General features: G+C 32.5%; 3 protein-coding genes and 1 non-coding gene across 5 annotated transcripts; 1 reads left to right on the top strand and 3 right to left on the bottom strand.

The window, feature by feature from the left end:
• Nucleotides 1-5,786: 5,786 nt before the first annotated feature.
• On the bottom strand, nucleotides 5,787-9,227 carry LOC108197798 (mitotic-spindle organizing protein 1B). 2 transcript variants are annotated; one of them, XM_017365504.2, is made up of 2 exons: nucleotides 9,041-9,227; nucleotides 5,787-6,335 (listed from the first exon to the last, which is right to left on the bottom strand). In XM_017365504.2, the coding sequence occupies exon 2, from the start codon at nucleotides 6,285-6,287 to the stop codon at nucleotides 6,075-6,077; it is 213 nt and encodes a 70-aa protein (XP_017220993.1). In that variant the 5' UTR covers nucleotides 6,288-6,335; nucleotides 9,041-9,227; the 3' UTR covers nucleotides 5,787-6,074. The 2 variants fall into 2 exon arrangements, with proteins under 2 accessions (XP_017220993.1, XP_063939937.1); XM_064083867.1 differs by lacking the exon at nucleotides 9,041-9,227 and adding an exon at nucleotides 7,908-9,029.
• A 1,331-nt stretch (nucleotides 9,228-10,558) lies between these two features.
• Nucleotides 10,559-12,009, top strand: LOC108199227 (uncharacterized). The gene is made up of 2 exons (XM_017366959.2): nucleotides 10,559-11,052; nucleotides 11,394-12,009. Exons 1-2 carry the CDS (start codon nucleotides 10,559-10,561, stop codon nucleotides 12,007-12,009), a joined length of 1,110 nt encoding a protein of 369 aa, XP_017222448.1.
• A 2,538-nt stretch (nucleotides 12,010-14,547) lies between these two features.
• LOC135148596 (small nucleolar RNA snoR86) lies at nucleotides 14,548-14,673 on the bottom strand. Its single transcript, XR_010286673.1, has one exon. It is a non-coding gene; the product is annotated as a small nucleolar RNA snoR86 (small nucleolar RNA).
• A 2,220-nt stretch (nucleotides 14,674-16,893) lies between these two features.
• On the bottom strand, nucleotides 16,894-21,635 carry LOC108200018 (O-fucosyltransferase 19). Its single transcript, XM_017368073.2, has 8 exons — nucleotides 20,879-21,635; nucleotides 19,232-19,304; nucleotides 19,066-19,130; nucleotides 18,866-18,954; nucleotides 18,638-18,770; nucleotides 18,322-18,554; nucleotides 17,581-18,057; nucleotides 16,894-17,486 (listed from the first exon to the last, which is right to left on the bottom strand). Exons 1-8 carry the CDS (start codon nucleotides 21,392-21,394, stop codon nucleotides 17,231-17,233), a joined length of 1,842 nt encoding a protein of 613 aa, XP_017223562.1. The 5' UTR covers nucleotides 21,395-21,635; the 3' UTR covers nucleotides 16,894-17,230.
• Nucleotides 21,636-24,981: the final 3,346 nt, after the last annotated feature.

The raw sequence follows: 24,981 nt of genomic DNA, 5'->3' as shown, positions 1-24,981 counted from the left end.
TTGTGATAGTTGGTTTGGATTTATCGATAAAAGTCTTCCGCGAGTTGTATTTGTGGTTGATAGCTCAAACAGATTTTTTTGAAAAAGATGGTGAACACAGAGCAAAAATCTATAAATATACCATCATCAATTTCAACATCGCTTTATTTGTCTCATCTTTGGTATGAAGACAGACGTGTTAATCTATTCTATGTTTGTTTGAGTTTGTTCGACTCGATCATTCTTATAGATGCCGTATAGCTGTTATTTATTGAATTATCTCATTCTCTTCAAATAAAAAGAGTCAGTGATTAAATCATGATTAATCCATGTTCCTTAACTCCCCAACTGAATAAATCTCTGATTAATCACCGATCAATCCGATTAATCCCCGATCAATTTAGTAAATCTCATATTAATTCTTATTCCGTGACTTCACCGATTAAGTCCGATTTATGCTTTTTACAACACTGGTCAACATGGTTTATGTATGTAAATAATTAAGTTCTTGACATGTAGTTTTAAAAATTAATTTTCTTAGTGACCCTTTGGTGAGGTTAAACTAAATGTTTTTGCTTAAAAATAAAAAAGTGAAGATGAAGTTAAAAACAAGTTAAGACTTATAAGTGATTAAAGTGTTTGAGAAAGAACTAGAAACCGTTAAACAAAAATTAGTATGCTCTACTTTTTATAAGTACCTCTCGATTTTTTACACTTCATGCACGAATAAGTGTTTCAGACTTATAAATCTAAAAGTCAGAGTTTTTAAGTCCGGCCAAACACCAACTTAATGTTAACTTTTTAACAAGGGAAGATAATTGAAACGTGAACAATGCTGAAATTACTGAAAGAGATGATATTAAAAAGAAAATATTTCATGCATAAATTTTGAGTACAATAATTTAAATATTTTAATAAAATGAAATATTTTAACTGTGGTCGGAATGAGTCGCCTATACACATATTTTGATTGGGGATCCTTGATATACTCTCGAATATTATCAAATACGGGGGAATGACGAAAATTAATAACTGAAATATTTTTTTTTGCCACAATAACTGAAATGATTAAAAATGGTTCAAAATTAATAGTTTAAAATTAAAATAATGAGCACCATAACATCTCAATTACATCGAGAAGAACAAAATTCACTGACACCCACTTTAATGATTCTATAAAATATGATTCTATAACTTATTTTTAAGATTTTTATTTAAATAAAAGTTTAATAGTTAATTTTTGTTCAGAGAAAAATGATTTGAAAATAAATTATAGAACTATATTTTAGAGGAACATTAAAATGTGTGTCGCTACCAGTCTATACAACTCAAAAGGACGGAGGGTGTAGTAATCTTGTAGCACAAGTTTTAAGGTCATGCCTCATGTCTAGTTCACCATTTATGTAGTTCTAGAGGTCGTTAGGGTGAATTTAAATAATTAGAATAAGTTAAGAAAGTGTTTGAGAAAATCTGTGAAAGTCATGAAACAAAAATTATTGTTCTGTAAGAATTTTTTAATTATTTTTATAAATGATACGAATAAGTGCTCTAACTTATAAACTCAAAAACCCGGTTTTTAGACCTGGCCAAACACCCTCATATTGTTATTATGTTATTCTTGTAATTAGGGGACGGTTTCGCTATTTAAAAGAAGTGACTTGTTACTTAAAGTAAAAAAGCGGATTATAAGTGATAAATGAATTTAACTTATAAGTTATTAAAAAAGTTTGGATAATTTTTACTTATAAGTCAATTGAGTGTTTGGTAATTTAAATTTATAAATTGAAAAAAATCAAATTACTAAAATAAAAGAAATTTTATTAATAAATAAAGTTTATTACATATTATTATTTTAAGACCTTCAAAATAGAATGCAAATCATTAGCATTTTTTACTTCTAACTTCTTGCTTAAAGCCCCAAAATAAAAACTTTCGGCTATTCTCGCCAAACACTAAAAATGTAGAAGCAGCTTAAAATTCTAAATAATTTCATAATATTTCTCATGATAGTGATAGAAAATTATAATCCACTTCATTTGTTTTTCTTCAATTAATTAATTATCAAGCATTTAAGAAAACTATTGTGGGTCACCTTGAATAAAAATCTGAAAAGATTGATTTAAGATCATTTCATAGAGCAATAGATCGAATAAAATTCGACTTAGTTCCATATTTTGCTTCTATCTATTAGAAAAATAATATTTGACGTACCAAACCTAGGAAGTTAACAAATTCGAATAATATTTTTCTGATTTAAAATGAACTAGTTGAGAAACCGCGCGTTGCGGCGGATTATAAAAATTATATTAATGATTCAATATTATTATTTGTAGAATAAATTAATTTTGTGGCTGTCTATAAAAAGTATATTAATATTTCAAAATTAATATTTGTAGGATAAAATAAATTTATATTATAAAAATCTTGATGTAATACAAATACTAATATATAAAATTGCAAAATTGGACTATAATTCATAGTGAAAAAATGTAAATAAATTTATACAGGTAATTAACAACTTAAAGTATGACGAATCTTAATTTTATTTGTGTTTTTAAAAAAAAAATCATGTTCTTACATTGTCACCTTCCTCCAATTTTTTTGGATTGATTGTGTACAAAAACATCTAATTTAAATCCGTGCTGATAGCGGTCTATAACTACCATTGTTTGTCACAACATTTATTTTTTAATACCGTAACAAAAGCCTTCACTTAAAAGTTGCTTGAATGGAGCAAACAAATAATGCATGAATAATCCTATATACAAAGTAAATCATATAAAAATTAGCAACAACAAACATGTCCTATAAACAAAACAAATATTATAAAAGAATAACCAGTAAACATACATCACTAACAGTTAATTTATTGATAACATCCATCAATATCATGTCAAGACTATATTCTTTTCCCGTGTTTGAATTTGTCGACTCCAACATAACGGTCTATAACTAACTTTGCTTGCAACAACCTTTATTTTTTTAATACTGTATAAATAGCCTTCACTTATCGTTGCGGAAGAATGGCATCACCGAGCTAGAAATCGAGCAAGAGAACTATAACCAGAGAGAGAGAAGGTTGTGCTTAGATGATCTATAAGGGTATTTATAGGTGCACAGAGACTTGTGTGCTACTGTTTCCCATAATTAAATAATCTAAAACAAAATCAGATTAAAATTTTCAAATTACTATATTCTATAAATAATCTGAAACAAAATCAGATTCTGAAACTTGCTTCTAATATAACCGAAACTTAAAAAAGTAGTTCTAATTTTTGATATATTTCATCCTAAAATTCCAGAAAATTAGGAAAATAGAAGGGAGCGATGTGAGAGACGACACCTACACGCCCCTCGTTTCTCCTTTATATAAGTATATTAAATAAATTGATCATTGATTTGTTAACTTCCCCAACGGGACATGCGATTCAATTATAACATGTTAACAAACAGATGTATATCTTCAAATCATAATCGAAAAGAAATATTACAAGAGTAAATAATTCACCTGACAATAAAATAAAATAAATAATACTACAGATAAGAATAAAGATGCTGCCAAGAGAAATGAAAAACCAACAACAAGAGACAGACAACCAACTCGTTAATCAGATCTAAGCAATGGGTGAAGTGGTGGGTCAACAAATTATCATTATTTATTATAAAGTAAATCGAACTAGTGACAATTGAGCAACCGGGAATCTTTGTCACTTGTGTTAATAGTTAATTACATATAATTATATTATCCTTCAGAACTATTAGTCTATTATAATTCATTAGATATAATTTTTCTGGTTCATTGTATTATATTGTAACAATGCACGACAAATTTGTGATAAAATCGCATCGAAACGTAGTTTACCCGTCACATAGTGATAAATTTCGAAGCAATGAGACGTTAGAGCAAGTCCAAGAGTGTCATAGTGAAAACCCTAAATATAATATAAAATATTATGTCCTAGTGATTTAGGACATGTTTTACCAAACTGAACTCCAACAATGTGCCTTATTCTCACAATATGTATAATATTTTATTATTAAAAACTCTCTTTCATCATCATTAAAGCATAACATAAAAGTAGAGAGAGAAAGAGAGTGTTCATGAGAATTTATAATAAAAAAAGACAGGGCAAGGAGAGATGTGCCCTAAAAATAGGGCTTGAGGAGTTTGTCCTAGTGATATAAGGCATCACTAGGACATTGTTGGATCAAGTTTTTTCATCAATTGCCATAAATTATAACTTAGGACATGATATAGGGCATCTCTTAGACTTGCTCTTAGCTAGTTAAAATCATATGTAAAAGAGTAACGTTAAAAATCTTAAATTATATTTTTTTTAAAAGTCATTTTATGTGATATGGAAAAAGTATGGTCTCTTTGTGAAAGATATCCTTCATCATGCGATTCAGGGCTTTCTAGATGAAATAGTTAATATTCATCCTGTCTTCGGTAGTGCTTTCTCAGAGCTCATGCCGGTTGAACAAGTGATCACTGTTATGGACTTCAACGTCTAGTAGCTCCCATGCACACTGTTGCAAAGAAGTAGTACTACGGTCCTGCAGTCTGCCTGGAATTGTCGTAAAAAATTGTTGTGATGTAAGATAAAGTGCTAGTAAAAGAAATACGGGCATAGAAATCACATAACTGTTAAATGTTTTTGATATCTGCTTACTTTGAGTTATAATTTAAAAAAAAATAAATGTTTTTGGTAAGGTTTGATAGTGAAATATATAACATCTTCTTGCAAAAGGTGAAAAGAAGCTTTTTCCAAAGGTAAGAGACACCTACTTTTTCTAAAAACATTTTTTGAGCTAAAAACTACTGTTCGGAAATGCTGTTTTGAATTTATCAAATAATTTTTCATCTATTTTTCGGTAAAAAACTGTTGTGGCTGCTACAACGTCAATGTCAAACAACACCTTAGTATTTTCATGTTTCACTTATGTCATTTATGTTGCATGGTATCAGGCTGCATCGCTCTTATCTCGGCGTTTCTTACATTTTGCCTTTGCCTGTGTAAGTTTCAGGTTGGCTTTAAGCCTTTTCGTGGATTAGGGTTCATCAAAATCCTTTCCGTAAGGATTTCCGAGATTATTAATACAACTCCTGCTTATAAAAAAAAAATGGTGACATGATATTAAGAGGAGTCCATTGAAACTTGATGTGCTAAAAACATTTAATTTTAAAAAATAGCAAGTGCACGATCATCGTTTTCATTTTAATATTAATTAAACCACGAGGACCATGAATTTATTTTTAGCAAAACCTTAATTTTAATTTAGGCGAATTAGAACTTTTCAAAATGTGAGGAGGAAATTCAACAACTCAATTGATTCAAGACAACTTAGAAATATATAATCAAGAACACCAATTTTTTTTAAAGATTTGGGCATGACCCATTTCCATATCTACATCCCAACAAAAAAGTTAACAACAAATTTCCAACACCAAGTTCTAATTAAAGCCTAATTAAGCATGAAACTAAACCACTAACACACTGTTAATTGCAATCCCAGAAATTTAAACTCTAAACAAAATTACAATTACTACAAAACCACAAAACAGCAATCGCCAACAATCAACATAAAACCACAAAACAAAACTGCTAACTTAATCCCTAAACCACAATCGCCGAAAGCAAAGATTTACTGGCAGAGGGAGCAACTCTGCGAGTAAATCTATTTTTCCTATAAAAAACTACACTTTATAAAATAACTATACTTTAATTTTTATTCAGGAAAAAAAAATCTGAAAAATAAGTTACAGAAACATATTGTATAAAAGCATTAAAATGCGTGTCGAGCAGTAGAAAAAAACGTATAGAATTGAATAGAACAATGAAAAAAGGCATGTTGAGCTATTAGATAGCAAGATGGCATTGGTATTAAGTCAAAACGCCACTTGCAACACTACATTCTACCGGACCAAATCATGTTCCACTGGCAACTAAATACACACAAAAAAAGTTGCAAATACTTGAGCTCAAACAATCAAACATATTCACATGTTTACTTGAAAGAGATATAGAACTACCAGTGCTTTCACTGAGAGTTGCTCAGATAAATTTTTGAAGATAATCAATATATTTAGTAGTCTAATTAACTGATGGAGTTCTTCCACCAAAGGAAGAAGGTTCTTTTTGCAATTCCTTTACAACAGTGGCCAGTGCCTCAGGGTTTATACCCAGATCACAGAGGGCAATGAGAACAGATAGTGTGTGACGATCTAGACCTGTATCAAGAATGTTAGACATGCCGAATGCCAGGTCAAGAGACTCCCTAGCAGTACGAGAAGCTTCAGGATCCATATGCTGACAGAGCGACACTCCTAAAGAAGTATAGTTTGGCAGAAGACCCTGCACGTAGAATGCCTTTAGACTTAAAACAATGATATTAAATGATAACCATTACTAGAACAGAAAAACACTCATTGTAAAATCTTACTAATATGTCAATTTTACTATCAATAAGAGTAATACGGTTACTGGTATCTGTGTGATACTGGTAAGTAATCTAAGAGGACAGCAGTAAGGGCTAAAATCAGTTTAAAAGTATTAACTAGCACATAAAGGAGTCCTTGTGAAAGGGAGAATGTGAGGTAGTACACAATAATAGTAGCAAAAAGAAAAATTCTTAGGAAGTGGTAGATTTAAGCCGACAAGAAGAATATGGCAAAAACAAAAAAGATTAGAAAAGTGTGAGAGAATTTGCGGTTCAGGGAACGTATAAAAAAAAGCATGCAGCAGCAAAGGAGAAAAGTGAAAAATTAATCAGACAATTAAAATGTGATGAAAAGCATTGATATAAAAATTGTGAATCAAGGTAAATAATCTTTAATTCCTAGTTAATTTTGAAGATCACAAAAGAAGTTTTTAACTTTAATGTAGTCTGAAGTCATATTTTTAGCAACATTCTACACCCTAGTATGTTATATATGATGATGAACCACATTTGATTAGCGCATTTTTTGAAGGATCATGTTTCTGCTATATTATTTCGTACTAAAATCATTCTTGCTTTTCTGACAAAAAAATTAAATCATGTTTGCATTGTATACAATTTAAATTAAGCAACTTTATTTTGAGTTACAAGCAGTGGCGGAGGAAGAAATGAAGGGTATTCGAAAATAAAAAAAAGAAACTCAGATACTAAACTTAACTTAAATGTATCGTGAATTTACTTATTAATTTAAAAGTACAAAACATTTATTCTAGATATAAGATATTTTTAATCGATTTATTTAAAGTGATATCTAAGGTAAATTTAAGAATAACAATCATGACTATTGAAACTGTTGGAAATTAATCTTAAACTTATTGTTATTATTTAAATTTAGATATTTGTTTGTTTTAATTAAGAAGATGTCAGCCTGGTTCTCAGGAGCCAGACTTAGTCGTATATTTTTAGATCAGTATTATTAGGAGAGTAGTGAATAGGTGGAAGTAGTGGAGTTAAAGTAGGAAGGTAGTTTCATATTTTTTGTTATCACGTTGTTTCTTTTCTATATATATCTGCTTGTAATCAGTTTATTATTGAGGAAGAAGTCTTGAATGCGTATCTCCTTCCTACGTTTGTACCTCCAGTGTCTTTATATCATCTCTGTGTTTAATATATCAGCTTATATCAGCTATTGATAACTACAGAAACAAAGTACAAGTCTGGAAGCAACAACACAAAGTTTTTTGTAAATTAATACTGAATGATGGTATTAATTGGCTCATATGTTCCTAGGAGATAGTAAATATGGCTTTCATCAATCATTGTGTACAGAGCCAGCATTATACAGATATAGCTCTGGCCTAAAGTTGGGGGGTGAAACTTATGCATAACAGGTCGTGAAACTTGGTTTTTTAACAAAGTGCTAAATATATAACGTGAACAAATGCAAATGTAAATGTAAAACATCTCCAAAACTTTTCACTACTTACAACCAGCACTAGTCCTCTTGTAGCATTAGTCCTCTTAAGCAAGATCTGTTAGCAAATCCCACCCTTTTCCTCGACCAGTTGGGGTTGTGAATGGATGGCTGAAGGTTAGATGAATTTTTTTTGAAAGCGTTGCAATATAATATGCTAACTTAATAATATTGTTTAGATTTAACCTTCTCAACCACTCGATTTCAAATAATTATTCAGAAGGTTAAGAACACCTATATAACCATTTCAGAGGAACAAAATATAATTATACATACGAAAGAACTACATCAGTTTCTTCGAGGGAACGGTTTTGCTTAACCCAAGTAGCCAATCCCTCACCAACACATGGATTCTTATCCCTATAAGTCTTCATTGTCTTGTTTCGCTATTATTATCCTTATAGATTTTGTACTGTGGACAGTTTCCCGTTGACTGTAAATCTAGCATTAAACGCGCAGGAACGCTAATGCATAAATAAGCCTCACTGGATCGTTTGAATTGCAACAATTTGTATCATAACTGATTCAAACACTCCTATAATCAAGCCCGAATATGTTGTCCCAAGTACAATGAATTTAGTTTCCTCTGTTACAATTTCTAGCACAGTCAATTTACATTTCCAAATTTAAAACACAAGGTGTTTCTACTGCAAGCTTCAGAAGATAATAATAGAATTTACAACGCACTTATGCAATAGAGTATTCAATCCTAACCGTAGGCCAAATGTGATATTATGTCTCGGATTAGTGGACAAGGCACTAGAATGATCTCGGATGAGTCGATAATACTTTTATATAATAGGTGAAAGAAGAAAGATTTTCCGGTTATCCCTTCATTAAAACACTACACACTTTCAGTTTTACGTGTTACTTGATGAACCTTTGCCCCTGCTAATGCTATAAATAATGTTCATCATCATCGTTGCATACAACCAGTGATACAGAGCGCATCACAAATTACTTAATTATAATCACAAAATAAAAAACAACTACAGAGCAAAAAGAACAACCGGATATACATAGAGCAAATCCACAGAGATACAGAGCAAATCAAAGTAGCAAATCGACAGAGATACAGAACAATACAATCGCACACACATGTATATATATTTGCAAAGAAACAATACAAGAATCGACAGCTATTACCGAGTGAATCACTGCGCTGACTTCTTCTCAATCCCTAAATCCCCAAATCTGCTTGCCGGTCTGATTTTAATTTTGGACGGATTCTTCGTGAAATGTCGATAGATTGTTTAGGATTCAACGGATTTCAAAACATCTGAAATACACTAAAAAAAATCCTACAAGATCCCCTCAAAACAATCTCAATCGAATATTATCAGAATTTAAAACATAAATTTAAAAATTCGGTTTTTCCATGGTGTGCCCAAGGGCACACACTAAGCACTAAATTTTATGAGTTTGGTGCATTCTTATTGGTCATGTAATCATTCTTATTGGTCATGTAATCATAAATATGGATGGCCCCCCTGCATTTACACCAAACTCCACCAATCAAAATCCACTAAACCCATCAAATTTAGTGCTTAATGTGTGCCCTTGGGCACACACTAGAAAGACCCTTTAAAATTATAATCGAATATCTCTGATATAATTTAAAATCTCAATCGAATATTCAAAAATTTTAACGGATTTCAAACAATCTCAAACTAATACCTTTGGATTTCATGAATGAAAAAACTTTAATATCATGAATAATAAAATAAGACTATAATTTTATAATTTTTGAAAATAAGAATTATAATTTTTTAATTGTATTTTTTTATAATTGTTATATTAAATAAATAATATCTTACTTCTTTTACAATTCCTAAAAAAGAAAAAAAAATTATATTACCTGCAACCTGAAACCTCATTTGTAGATTATAGTTTTATTTTTCTGTTGAAAATTTAAGAAAATTATTTTTTAGATATATAATCCGAAAGAATTCAATAAAACAAGACTATAAATTTTATAACTTTTGAAAATAAAAATTATATTTTTTAATTATATTTGTTCTAGAAACTTATCGGTCGACTGATCAACCGATGTCGTAGACACTAATTCTAGTAGTGTGAATTTTAAATTATAATTTTATTTTTTCTATTCGAAATTTAATTAAAAAAAATTACAACACAATCCCGTCAAATTTAGTTTACGTCGAATTTAGCTGATTTGTTTGCAGCGAGAGCTTACTCCCTCCGTCCCGGTCAATAGTATACATTGGGGGACGGGGGCGCGGCACGAACTTTAATGCTTCAATGTAGTATAGTTCTGTAAATTATTTTTAAGTTTTTTTTTTTTTTGTATAAAAATATAACATTTATATTTTTATATAAAAAAAGAAAATCTTAAAAATAAGTTGTAGAACTATGTTTTATAAGAGCCTTAAAAAGCGTGTCGAGCAGTGAAAAAGAAACGTATACAATTGACTGGGACAGAGGGAGTAGCAAGAGAGACTCTGTTCTCATCGGACTTGTATGATTTGAAAGATTTTTTTCAGCAGCTCTGCAGAAACACTGACATTGATTAGTTCTATTCGGCAACGGACAAATTAATTTGCTGAATACTTTGAGAGCTATTTAAGTTTGTTTAGAACTTGGTTTAACATGTGATTTAATAGTATAAATATATCATACATGCATTAAAACCTGCACTTTGACATGGAATCATCTTCATCTTTTCTTTGCTGTAACGATCTTCTCTTCGAAATCTTCAGCCAATGTTCTCTGAAATTGGTCGATAAATCGAAGACGGTTAGTAAGGTCTGTAAAGACATCATGTACGAGCCTATGTTCATGCAGTATCACAAAAAGAAAACAGGCGCAATTTATGGATACCTAATCCAAAGCCTGTACAAGAATAATCACTTCTCTTCTGTTGTGTCTCTAGATGATGTGATAAGTACAGTTTCTCTTGATTTCTTGCCACGCAAGTCTCAGATTTTAGCTTCTACGGATCAGGGGATTATGTGCTGCATTAGTAGAGAGAATGGTTGGCGTAATGAGAGATTTTATGTGTGTAAGCTGATGACTAAGCAGATTCAGATGTTACCGAATCCTAAATTGCGGTATATGACGGATAAGGTGGCTATGGTGGTGCTTGAGTCGAATCCTTTGCGTTATAAGATCATTCGATTATCTGGACTAGAAACCAGGTATGTATATATGTTACTCTATCTATCTGTTCTCGTCCATAAATTGGTTACTTAATATGTTATCAATCATCATATCGGGGACTCGAATTAACCTATATCTTTAATTTTATTGTTAACTCGCATGGGTTATATAAGGTCATGTTGCTCCTAAAACTTAATTATGCCGTTTATGTATTATATTTTGAAATTATTTTCGAACATACGCAACAATACAAAAAACATGTATTTAAATTCAGATCCTCAAAATCTACTTAAAATTTAGTGTTCCGCTGCCGCATAATCTTAGTGGGATGAATTCTCTCTTGAGCGCAATCATAACTGTGTTAAATTGTAATATGTAGGTTGTGGAGCGATCACCACACTTATCTATGCGAGATATTTGATTCCAAGACCTGGCTCTGGGAACAATCTAAAATCATGCTGCCACTTCGAGTTCTTATAAGCCGAGACTCCATCTTCGTGAGCGGAAGCGTGCACTGGCTCCTCTCCGACAACCGGATCCTGGCTTTCGACGTAAAAACCACGACACACACGATCTTCTCCCTGCCACATGATGCAAGAGTCAAAGAAAACGAGTTTCACACAATAAGACTAGTCAAGTACAAGGGCAAGCTGGGCCTAATCAAGGGACTAGGAAGCGAATTCGAGATATGGGAGCTCGAGAATAGCCGAACTCGTGTTTGGAAGAGGATTAAAGAGATTAATGCAGAAGCTGTGGAGAAGAAAGAACCGTATTGTGTTCCTCAGGCAGTTGGTTTGTATAGTCGAGATGTTGCTTTGATGAAAGGCCGGGATTATATATTTTATAACTTCGAAGACGCGAGCTTGAGTGTGGCCAAGCTGGATCACCATCTCACCCATCCTAATGATGTTTTTCCGTTCCGTTCGGATCTTGAGCCTGTGGATTTGAGAGGATTGAGTTTTGCAGATGTACTAGATGATATAGCTATAGCATGACATTTTTTTTTACTTTTTTTGCTGGTAAACATTGTTTAGAGTTGAGGTTTTTGGCAGTGTACTGAGTTCTTTAACCACATGAGAAAACAAGCAACTCCAAGTCTCCAATATGTTAGCTTCCTAAGTTAAATCAATATTTAAGATAATTTGTTTTTGTTTTTTTTAATCTACGAACCTGTAAATATAATTTTGTTTGCGTCGCTGTTCGAGGTATATAGTAATCTTATGTTCTGAAATAATAGTAAACAATACTTTCCTCATTCAAAAGAACAACTGGCTCAACTAATCCTGTCCCGACTCTTCTAAATGGTGCAAAAAATCTGGTGTGGGGAGGAGTCTCTGCAGCAGAAGAGCACCTAGAAACAAGCAATCTATACAGGTTCAACGATTCTGCAATCCGGCAATTCACCAATGCGGACGAGATTATAATGTTTATGTATCACTCAGAGCCAAAGGTCATCATTTTGAGCCTATGGCTAGCCCAGTTCCATTACAAAAGTTAATGAAGATTGTCGAATATCTTTGGTTCCGCCAATAGAGTTGTAATCATTACTGCCTCACCAGTATTATATAGTAGATGACAGTGGCACTGATTTTGACAGATTAGAGCAAGTCTAATAGGTTACCTATCTCATTACTTATTAATAATATAAAATAATGAATCCTAGTGAGTCTTAGTGATTTAGGTAATTTACTTTTAGTGTCAACTCCAATAGCAATCCCTATATTTGTTCTCCTAAGATTATTTTAATAATAAATTTGGGAGAGAGAATGAGAAAGGGAGGGAAAAGACAAAGAAAGAAGGAGAGAGATGATTTTTTTATTCATAAATAATATATAGGTAATGGCTAGGGGTTACTTAAAAATAGGTAATGGCTAGCATATTAGAGCATGTGCTAGTGATTTAGCCATTTAGGAGCTCACTAGGAGAGTGTTGGAGTGGTTTTTTTTGGTTCATTACCTAAATTTGAGTTTAGGAGCTCATACAGGTAACCTATTGGATTTGCTCTTAGACACTCTGAGCTTTCGATCCAACCACAAGATTATCAAGGAAAGAAATTCCCAAACTCTTCATAGACTTTAGAATGTCTTCAGATTTAGGTTCCATGCCAACTGACTGGTACAAATGAACAGCTGCACTCATAATAAACCTGTCTGGTTCAACTAAACCAGCAATCTTTTCATAGAGAGAGATGCCTTTTTCCACTTGTCCATAGTCCATGTAAGCTCCAAGTAACCATGCATCACTAGTAAGGCATTCCGCTTTTGATGCGTCTCCTTCTTTAACAAAATTGATGATGAGTTGGCTAGCAATTGTCAAGCCATTAGGAGTGTTAAGCAGAAGTTTGAGTTTTTCTTCTATTCCACTGCCATAGCCATCTGCCATATACAACCTAAGCATCATCCCAAAAGCCATTGTACCATGTGCATCCAAGGGCTCAAAAGAATCATCACCATCAGGCATCAGGCGATACAGATTCACCATGCATAACCAGGGAAATTGTTTGTATAAAATATAAATATATTGTTCCAAAAGGATTCAATTGTATTTAAGTCATCAATCAACTGTTCTGCATCCTTCAACATATTCTCCTGGCAATATAACTTAATGACTGTCTTCAGAAGCTCCTCATCGAAATCTACCCCATCTTTCCTTACCTGGACAATAAAACTTTTTGCCTTGTCAATCAAACTTAGTTTCATATACAAGCTGAGCACGTGTTTACAGGAACGAGCTTCAGGAATCCCAGTCTTTGCCAGAGCTTGAGATACCCTTCATATACAAGGAGTTTTTTTTTTTGTCAAAATTTTCAAGGAGTTTAAATTAATATTATTAATCAATAGAGTTTAATATACTTTGATTGTTCTCTCGTTCATGTAAAATAATATATCATCAGATATTTGTCTTTTACCGTCCCAATACACTGTTATTACTCCCTTTGTTTTTTTATATATGACACTTTTGACTTGAGCACGTAACTTTAGGTGGGTTGACCGGATAGTAAAAAACATTATTTTTGATTGATTTTTTTTGTGAATTAAAATTTTGATTGTATATTTTTATTCAGAAAAAGAAAAATTCAAAAATAATACTTTTAACTATCCGGTCAAAGCACTTAGTCAAACGTCATGTATTAAAAAAGAGAGGGAGTATTTAGTTTCAATTGTAGCCTTCCTTGCATTTCACAATTCTTGCTTCGAACCCGAAGGTTGAATAACTTTACCAGGAAAATTTAAATATACATGCTAATTAACGACCAAACAAATTTGGTGTTATGGATTTTTGCGGATTCAAGAGTCAGTTCGTCTACTGCACCAGTTACTTGCAGAATTTCATATTCAATTCAGTTAAAATTTGTAAACAAATATATAAAAATAGTCAAACTAATCCCCTTTAATACAACCTTTATTTAAAGATATCTCAAGCAGAAACCCCTCTTAATCAGTTTTACAAAACAAAATTTAAAACTAAAAATTAGTATAAATAAATAAAGTTAATTTAATTTAAACAAAACGGAACAAAAAGATGAGTGGCACAATGTAGCGACTTGTTCGAGGCCTAATCAAAATGAAATGACTCTGACAGGCACGGAGAATCGCTTCTTTGTTATTGCCAACCTTCAATGCAAGTATTTACGTCATTTATATTACACGTTCTTGCTCTGCAAATTGGCTTTTTTCGTTCGCTTCACAGAATTTCGGTCCATTACATATGTGTGCGAGTATTTAAATATCGTATAATCAAAAATAAATAAGTACAACGTAAAAATGGATATGCAGCTCAGGAAAAACTTTTCCATGTAATTCTACATTGCAAAATCAAGGTGCAACCATAACATGCAGAAACATAATAATGAAAATATGTAGAAATATATTTATTCTATATTTTTTTATTTCGATATAAAATCTGAATAATGAAAACTAGAGAAGAAGAGACTGAAGGGAGAAAAAGAATGAATAGATAGCGGCTATACAGCTAAGAATGAGTGTGAGAAACTGGGAGTGTAGGCATGGGGGATTTATAGAGGAACCCTAATATTTTTAGGTTTGGATTAAGGTGGGCTTGGGTTTATAGCTCTTGGACTGGGCCGGATGCAGGGAAAAGATAACCTTTTTCCAACATGGAACAAGGTGGGCTTGGGTTTGAAACAAGGTAGACTTGGGTTTATAGTTTTGTTTTGCTGATGGATCAGACAAAGCATAACATGTACCCAGCGAGAAAGAGTTGCTACATGTTCTTGGAACAAAATAGCGTTTGATTAGCGGGGCATTGATCCAGTCGTATACTCCCTCCGTTCCATTTCAGGTGACCTCATTTCTTTTTCGGGACGTCTAAAAAGAATGAACCTACTTACTATTTTTGAACACTACTTTTTACTATTATACCCACTGCCTTTATATTTTATATCCTCTTTTTATTAAATAAAAACTATTACACCCACTACTTTCCTCATCTCAAATCTATTATTAAATATTGACAGTCCCACCACTTTACTCACTTTTCAACTATATTTATTATCTTTTTCTTAATCTCCGTGAAAATCAAACCAGTTCACATAAATTGGGACGGAGGGAGTAGTATTTATCGATCTTGGCTCGCAGATTTATATTATAACATTATAATCAAATTATCTGATATTTATTTATTTATGTTTTGATTAGACGCATAATAATTGTTGACATCAAAAAAAGGAAAAAAATTGCAGCATTTTTCAAAATTATCGACAACAATGCAAGTTTTTATCCAATCAAAATTGACTCAAATTTATAGTTTTTCACAAACATCTCATTTCCGAAAGAGATATTCATCATGAGAGATTGTCACATGACATGATTTTTATATGACTGAGTTACTTGGGTAAGCGTGTTAACTCTTTTTTTCAAAATTATTACAGAATCTGAATTCGGTGGGATTCAATTAAGATGTTAGATTATACTTAAAATTTTGATGGTATTTAATTGAAATTGTTATAAATTAATTAAAAATTAATGGTATTCAAATACTTGTGATTTATTTTAAACTTTATAAAATAGTAGATTCTGGATTTGGTGTATACTAAGCTTTTGAAATTTCATCAAAATTCATGATATTTTGAAGTATCGTACTTAAGTACAAAAGAATCTATATCAACTCTGCGATATTTTATCAGAAATTCGCACAAATTCAAAATCAGATACAACCCATTAAAATTTATTAGCTAAAAACAATTTATTAATCCTAGATAAATACACCCCCTAAACATTATATTTTTATTCACGAATTTTTTTTATACAACAAATTATGAAATCATATTTTATAAGAAATTTAAAATATGTCCCGAACCACATCTATTCATCAAGTCGGAAGGAGATACACACAGCTCCGTGGAAAGATTCTTTCGAACAAACCAATAAACCAAACATATTCATTATATTCCGACATTCTTTCTAGCAAACTAATCAATCAAATTCACCTAATATATCTAAAATATGGCCAAAAAGGTACTATTCAAACATGGAAGGACGACTTTATTCGCACTCTGCTGCTCCCTCCAAACCCCTAAATTATCTATATTGGGGAACGAGAATATGACACACACTTTTCCCCTAACATATAGTTCTATAACTTGTTTTTGACACTTTTTTCTCTGAATAAAAATTTGATTTTTATTAAGAGTGTGCGCGCTCATATATGATATGTGCGCGCATATATGACATATCACATGCTTTTTCCCTCCGTTCCACTCATTTTTATACGTTTTTTGCACTCGGTATAATTTTATCACTTATTTTTAAATTATTTTTTCCTGAAAAAAAATGATAAAATTAGGTGTGACGGAGGGACAAAGAAGGCATGTGATACATATGCGCACAGCATTTAGAAAATTATAAACCAAAGACTAATGAAAAAACGAAATAACGGTATATGCTATTACCATTTACCATTGCTGATAATGTTCTCTGAACCATAAAATCTATCACTCTGTTATGCGATCCTATAGATAATTCAACGATATCTTCTGTTCGGTATCATGCATGTATCCTCTGATTCCTTCTGTACATAACTATGAAATCTGATCTGTTTGTAACATCAGATAACTTGGTTGCCTCTCTGCGTTCTCTGGTGTCTGCTAGGAGCTCTGAAATGAGCTGAAAGTAGAGGTAACTTTACATGCCGCTTCGGGGCTATGGCTATTACAACTACTCTAAAAGCCATGCATCCCCAATAAAATGCAAAACCCTATCTTCTTGAACCAGCCCTTTTCCTACGTCTCTGCTCTAGCCGTTTCCTACTAAGTTTCGCCTGAGATCTACTACAAACACAACCAGGTAAGGGGTTTGCATAGAAATTTTCCTCTTCTTTTGGTGTTTCACCGACCTTTCTAAGGTATGGTGATCCAAGCCTGTCGGCATGTAAGCTTTTCACCTCTGAAGAAAATTCTTCCCAACTTAACATAGCAGCATCCAATTCATCTATCAGTTTAACAAAGTTTAATCTGCAATACGGAAGGGAAAAACAAAGAAATCGTCAATATATGAGATATACAACACAGTATTTCCAAAATATTACAAACAGGAGACACAACAGACCTGTCGGGGTTAATCGTCTTTCGGAATCCTTCAAACCTCCTGTGCCCTTGCACTGCTTTTGCCATATTTCCATCATATGTGTAAACAAAGACATCACTTTCAAGGGCAACAATGTAATCCAAAGCTGCTAGGCGATTCTGATACTGCCTAAAGGGCTCCAGTTCTTCCTTTGTGGCTAGAGTGTTGTGTGTGAAAACATTCGGAAATTCTGATTTGAAAGCATCCATGCTGCCGTTGCCATAAATTTCACCTGCAACTATGTATACGGTTGTGGAGGCTGGATAACCCATAGCCTTGAGAAACAAAGCAGCTTCTCTTGGGGACATAGGGCATCCCCCTTCTAGTCTTTTAATGGTGCTGTCTATCTCTTTCTCTTTCCAGTGCACAACATTATACCTCATGATTCGAAGTTCCTCTGCCTCGGCTGCTGTATGATTGTGACTGCAACCTGTGAAGGCAAGCATGTCCTTTTCATATCTGCAAAGGCGATCAATCAACTATCAGTTGCCATATCTGACAAGCATATATCTTACAGATTCTTCTGTTTCTTTATAGACCATTAATTTGTCAGTGACGTCTTGCATTCGGACATAGCATATGATGGAAGAATGAGATAATACCGCAGCAATAGAAATATTGATCTTTGCTGACTTGCGACATTATATAATGTTAGACTTGATGAACATACATATCCCAGTTAATATAATGCGGTTAGTTATTAGTCCTATGTTGGATGATTACCTCAGATGAAGGGCAATATAAGGCTCGCCTTCATTTCTAAGTCTATCAACGAATTTCTTTCCAAGATTCTCAATTTCTTCTGTGTAACGAGTAGCCTCATAATTGGCACGACATCTAAGCCGCTGTAAAGAGCCTGGAAGGCCATTGTTGGCAAGTCGCCCGTCAGTATGGGTAAACTGAATCACTTTATGCTCTTTCAACAATGAAGCCATCTCCCCTCTGTAATAAGTTGCCTGCACAATAGTATAGATTTCAGTCCTAACACTGATCTTAACATGCAAACAGGACAGAGTATTTATAGGGATGGAACCCTAACCTTGGACCAGGATACAGGAGCTTTTTGGAAAGGTGTCAATGCTGCATATTGTGGTGGCAACGACTCAACTAGGTCAATATCGTCTTTGAGAACTTCAACAAAGTGATTCCAATCGAATATATCTTTAAATTCACTGACAAAGCATTTTAAAAAAAATATTTAGATGAGCTAAAAGTGTCTAATAAATAAATTACTACAGCAGATATATTAGGCGGAATATTAACTTACCTAGGGTCTGACCAAAAGGACTCGTGATCAAGAGAAGGGAGAACAAGAGTTGTATTCATCAACTTTGCAATAGCAACCATATCACATATCTTCAATTAAATCCAAACAGAAACACCAAAGGTCAGAAATTGTTATTACGGAAATAGAGCAATCAAATCTTATAAATACTCTTAATTTGTAGTAAACTCTAAAAAACATACTCCTGTTCTCATTTGATTCAGTCCACCATTCGCATGAATTAGAAGATAACCATTTGTAGATGATCCTGTTAAAAAAAATTCAAGAAAAAATCATTTAGCAAACATCAATTGACAATTATCCAGAGGAGAAACAATTCAAAATGTTAAGGCTAGCCGCTGACTGTACTTATTCGGGGTTCTGGTCGACCAATGCACTGATAATAGTCCTCACTGGATGGCTTCTTCCATATTTCTGGAACCTGTGCAAATGAGAGAAAAAATTATAGAATTCCCAACTTATGATAATAATTCAAACCAAAACTTTTTAGCATCAAAACGGTTATAAAAAAGATAATCTGATTTCTGGGAATTGACACCAGCGCAGGCAGACCCTGTACTCAACTAATTTGCTAGTCATCCATATCCACATGTAATCACCAAAAATAAAAAATATGTCCTAACGTTCAAATAATGGCAACGACTGACATTAACATCTTGTTTTCCACTTGAAACAAACATTGTAGAAATTTTGAAAAGTTGTGATAATATGCAAGTGTTATTTTTTCCGAGAATGCGTGTAAACATTGAGGGCAGGAAACGAAAACATTGTTGAAATTTTGAAAAGTTGTGAAAATAAGCAAGAGTTCTTGCTTCCTAGAATATTTATAAACATTGAGGGTAGGAAACGCAAACTAATTCAAGAAAGAGAATTGACAAGTATCTAAGTTTCACCTTGGAAGGTAAAAAAGGAAAACTCTAATCAACCAATTATTACTATTGCTATCATCCATCATACAACAGAGGATATTAGGTCACTCCTTGACCAGAAACATCCCAACCACTGCCCCTTTAAAACCCCACCACAATTCTATAAATCACTATCACTGTAAATCAATAATAGAAAAGCCAAAATTCACTAACTACGAATTAAAATTAACTGAAAAGCTACAAACTTGAACCAAGTTTCAAGATTCATAATTAAAATAACTAAAAATATGCAACTTTAAAAGATAAAACAGCCATCAAAAACTAAATATTAAATTAACTTTACAACTTTTTTATTACTACTATCATGCATAATAGTAACTTAGGTCACTCCTTGACCAGAAAAGGGTCAAAATCATTGCACCTTCAAAACCCCACAACAATTTGATATATCACAATCACTGAAACCAACAACAAAAAAACCCTCAATTTCCTTAATAGTGAATACGAAAACTGAAAAGCTACAAACTTCATTAAAAATTCACCAAACATGAATCAGAACAAGATGAATACCCACAAAGCTATGAAATTTAAATTTAGAATAGGAATAAACTTTAAATATCACTATCACTAAATCTAACAACAAAAATCTTAAATTCCCTAATCATGAACTGAAGTAATCAAAATCTACAAACTTCAATCTAAATTGACCAATCAAGAATAAAAAATAATTAAACAACCAAAACTCCCACAAAGCTTTAATCAAAGCAAAAAAACCAGACAGTAAAAGAAAAATAAAAACAAACTTGAACAACCAAAAAGACATTAAGCTACAAACTTTAATAAAAAATCACTTAATCAAGAAAAAAACAACTTAAAAAAACGAAAAAGCTGCAAACTTTAATCAAGAATTAGAAGAACGGTTTTTCTTGTGTGTGCCCATGGGCACATGCTAAGCACTAAAACCTATAAATTTGGAGAGTTTTGATTGGCTTACCCTCCCTAATAATGGTGGACCCCCCTGCAGTTACAACAATCACACCAATCAAAACCCTCCAAATTCATGGATTTTTGAGCTTAACATGTGCCCATGGGCACACACTAGACAAACCCTTAGAAGAATACTTACAGGGTATTTCTCCAAGACACGTTTAGGCATAGAATTAAGCTCCTCTTCATCTCTTTCAGCAGCCAACATAAGTAAACTCTGATGTTGAGGTTTAGACCAAGTATTAAGAATAAACAACCCATTTAACCTCCTGTGCTTACCATTAATCATCTCCAAATTATAATGATTTCCGACCAGGTACGAGAATTTCATAAACATGGACAACACAACCATGATGATCAAAAAGCCCAAGATCCTCCGGCCCATGTTCTTCCTCGATTTCAGTGTACTCCCCAGCTTCCCAAACCCTAGCATTACATCCTCTACCAAAAGCATCACTTTCTCCGGCACCGGCACGCTCCCGCCGGCGAATCTCGGGTGCCCGAAATGCCGGGCTATGAAATTCCCGCTGACGTCATCCTCGTACGTGCTGGCGAGGTTTCCGGGGGAGGGCTCGGAGGTCGGCTTCTCGCGGCGGCGGTGAGCGGTGGCTCCGGCACGTGGGCTGGAGTTACCGGCGGCGCCACCTGATGGCATAATCTCAACCCTTGATTTATTATTATTCCGATCAAAATACGATTATGAACAATAAAAAAATATTATTTTGTTGTTTGGCGCACAAGCTCCCTGGCTTCTTCTGTTGATTATGTATATATAGAGTTCTTGTCTTTGTAGAAAAGATAGATACAGATGAGGTGTATGTATAGGTTTTGTAGAGATACGAAATTGAATAATACAGATAGAAGTGCAGAAGGAGAAGAATTGTACGCAGAAAGAAATTCAGGGGGCCTATATGTATAAGAAATATGTATATCTTCTTTGTTTTGGATTGTACGGAAATTTTATTTTTCTTCATCCTATACCCACAATATTTTATTTATTATTTTTATATTTTGGATTTATCATTTATACATCATCAATGTTATCAAATAATATTTCATATAAAATAATATTATTGAATTATACGTGACAGACGGGTGGAATACGAACAAATAGTATTCGAATCATTTTTCCGTTCAGATATGCTGATGACAAGCGATGACAGCTGTACCTAATTGTATTCGGTTTTGATATTCAAATATCTTAATTATAAAATGTTTGATTACCATACAATTTCTTGAACTTTTACAAAAGTTACTCTTTCTTAGGAATTTCAAAAGTAATGAAAAGTACTAAATAAATTGCAATTATCTCTCATTATCATTTAGTATTTGATTTACATGGATGACTTGATGATTTAATTGAGTATTGATTTGGTAAGTAATAGAGTTGCAATAAATGTGAGATTATGAAGTGGTTGAGTTTGTGTATAAACTGGTTAAGTGGTGCATTAACCTTTGTAGTATTATCTTAATGGAGATTTGGTGTTGGAGGACTAGGTGAATTCTCGTCAATTTTAAATTATGATTGAAACCAATATGCGTTTGTTCTGTTAGCATTAGATCATGAAACACATACGCCAAGCTAAGAATTTAAGATTTACCTACTTCACAAAGTCAAATTCAATTTAATCACCTAAAATTTCAAAATAACCGTTTTTTCTTATAACGGTTGTATTTATTTAATTTTTTTGTATACATGTAAGAAATTAAAGAAAATTAGATTAAAAATATTTTCGATTTTTCAAACCAATGCAGAAATTTTTTCGAAATATTGTGTAAAATAGAGTGGATAATAAATCCGCCATGGAAACAATGTTTCAAATCTTTAATTAGTGGAGTTTACATAAAGAGTTGATCATAATTAGACAAAGCAGAACTTTAATTAAACAAGATTAGCTGCCAATTGTGCAAAATTAAGTCTACATCCCTACAAAGCATCTCAAATATTACACCCTCAATATTTCCCGATTTAACTTTTATTTATTGCTAACGTTATTGTCGGCCGAATTCTAAACAAAAAAAGAATATTCAGGTAAATACACGTGTCAGTGACACGGGACACACATATTTAATTAAATATACTAAATTCTTTGTTTTTTCGATAAATTTATTTTTTTTGAATAAACAATGTCTGCGAATAGTTTCGCTACTAAACGTTGACAGTTTAAACTTCGAGCGGTTTATTCTCCTTATGAGAAAGGACATAAACGCAGAAATATATTGTAATCAACGAACTGATCAACAACGTAAAATACGAATTAGTTGATAAGACAGATTACAAGAGGATTACCTTACCTGGCTTTGTCTTAAACAGTCGATGTTTTATACATGTATGTATCGGTTTCATACTTGCAGAGACGGATCTAGGAAGAGGTACGAAAACACGTCTCTCAAAACTTTTTTATATTTTTTCATCATTCTAAATTTTACAAAATTATATAAATACGCGGTAAAATTAAAAAATATATAAATATTTTTCAAAAATTTGCTTAATGTTCTCCTAAGATTTCGTTTGTAAATCCGCCCCGCATACTTGAGATTCATGATTTGCATAGTGTCGGTGAGAGACGGAAGATATCATTGGCCCGTGGATGGGGACTCTTATGTGTCCTTTTACGACGACAATCGAATACAATAAATTTATTAGTAATATCGTAAATGTTGTTTTGATATTATTGAGCTTGATATGATAGATTCCCGCTCATGTCGCAATTTGATAAATATTATTCTAACATTATTTTAAATAATATAACCCATCAAGCATTCGTTTTTTATATTTAAAATTTTATATATATTGAGAATTTTTTTTCACAACTTTGTATTATTGTCGGCCAAATAAATAAATAATCGTGTATTTTACGCATTGTAAAAGACGTTAAATAGGGAAGTGATTCGACTTTTAATGCAACTACTATTATTTTATTCTATTAAACGACAACAAAGTTGAAAGACAACTGGTGCTTCACTGGTTCATCGGATTAGATGGAAAATTGGAATTTAAGTTAGTATATATATACAATCCGGAGACAAATTTTTCGATGTCGATTTTATTTGACTTGTTTATTATTTTTATACATGGTGATTTATTATTTATAGAAACTTATTGATTAGTTTTTAGTTGTGGTTGACTGGTTGTTAGACTGAGTTGGCTCAATTACAGCTTTTATGCAATTCTCACAATTCACGTATATTCTTTTAATAGACTAAAATAAAAAATTATTGGAAATCAATTGTAATTCCTCCTCATGTTGCCTTGAATTAGAATTCTCCTTAATATACCATCAAAAATTATTTCCAAAGATATTTTACTATATACTTACTCCACTCCGGAATGATAGCAATCCTGATTACGCCGGAATGTTAGAATTTGAGATTTTAGCCAAAACACGAAAGAATTAACGCTACGTATCTCAAATAATATCACAAATATTTTTTAAAACGACGCGATAAATAAACAATCAAATTTATGTGTAAACAAAGTCATTATAGTTATTGTAAGTGGAATCAACCAAATATCGTTAACTAGAATTTTGAAAACAATACTATTTGGGAAGCCTTACATTTTCTATATAAATAACCTCAAGAAAAATTAATTTGATCTTTATATTAATATCAACTTTTGTAGCTTTAGTGACAAATTAACCACCAGGTGAAGTTAGGAAAAGCCTAATGATCCTAATGACTAATGAGTGAGATTATGCAGTAACTAGTATGTTACTTAATAACAACCTGGCTTGCTCATTAATAAAAGACTAAACTTGTGTAATAGAGAGTATGTTTCAATTATAAGCTGAGTAAATGGATTAGTTGCTTACTTTTAATTGTTTCGATTATAAGCTGAGTAATTGGGTTTGTTACTTAATTTTAATCTGATTTTGCTTGTAAAAGGCAACTTGGGAGTAAACTTCAAAGTTGTGTCTAAAATTTACATCAATTTTCAAAATTTTGGTCAGAGTTTCAAATTCTCAGAAAAATAGTCAAACTTTAGCTCCGTTTTTTAAAATGTGGCTCCGTTAAATATCACTAACGGGAGTAACGGACAGAAGGATAAAAATGAATTCTAAATTCTCAAAATGATGGCCAAATTGTGCTCCCCTTTTTAAAAATATGGCTCCCGTTAAATGTCATTTCACAGGAGCCATATTTTTAAAAACGAAGCCAAAGTTTGATCACTTTTCATGAATTTGAAACTGTGGCCAACATTTTGAAAATCGGTGTAAACTTTGGTCACAATGCTAAGTT

This window comes from Daucus carota, chromosome 8 (genome assembly GCF_001625215.2).
Source record: "Daucus carota subsp. sativus chromosome 8, DH1 v3.0, whole genome shotgun sequence".
Classification (NCBI taxonomy): Eukaryota; Viridiplantae; Streptophyta; class Magnoliopsida; order Apiales; family Apiaceae; genus Daucus; species Daucus carota.
This window is presented reverse-complemented; position numbering and strand designations above follow the sequence as displayed.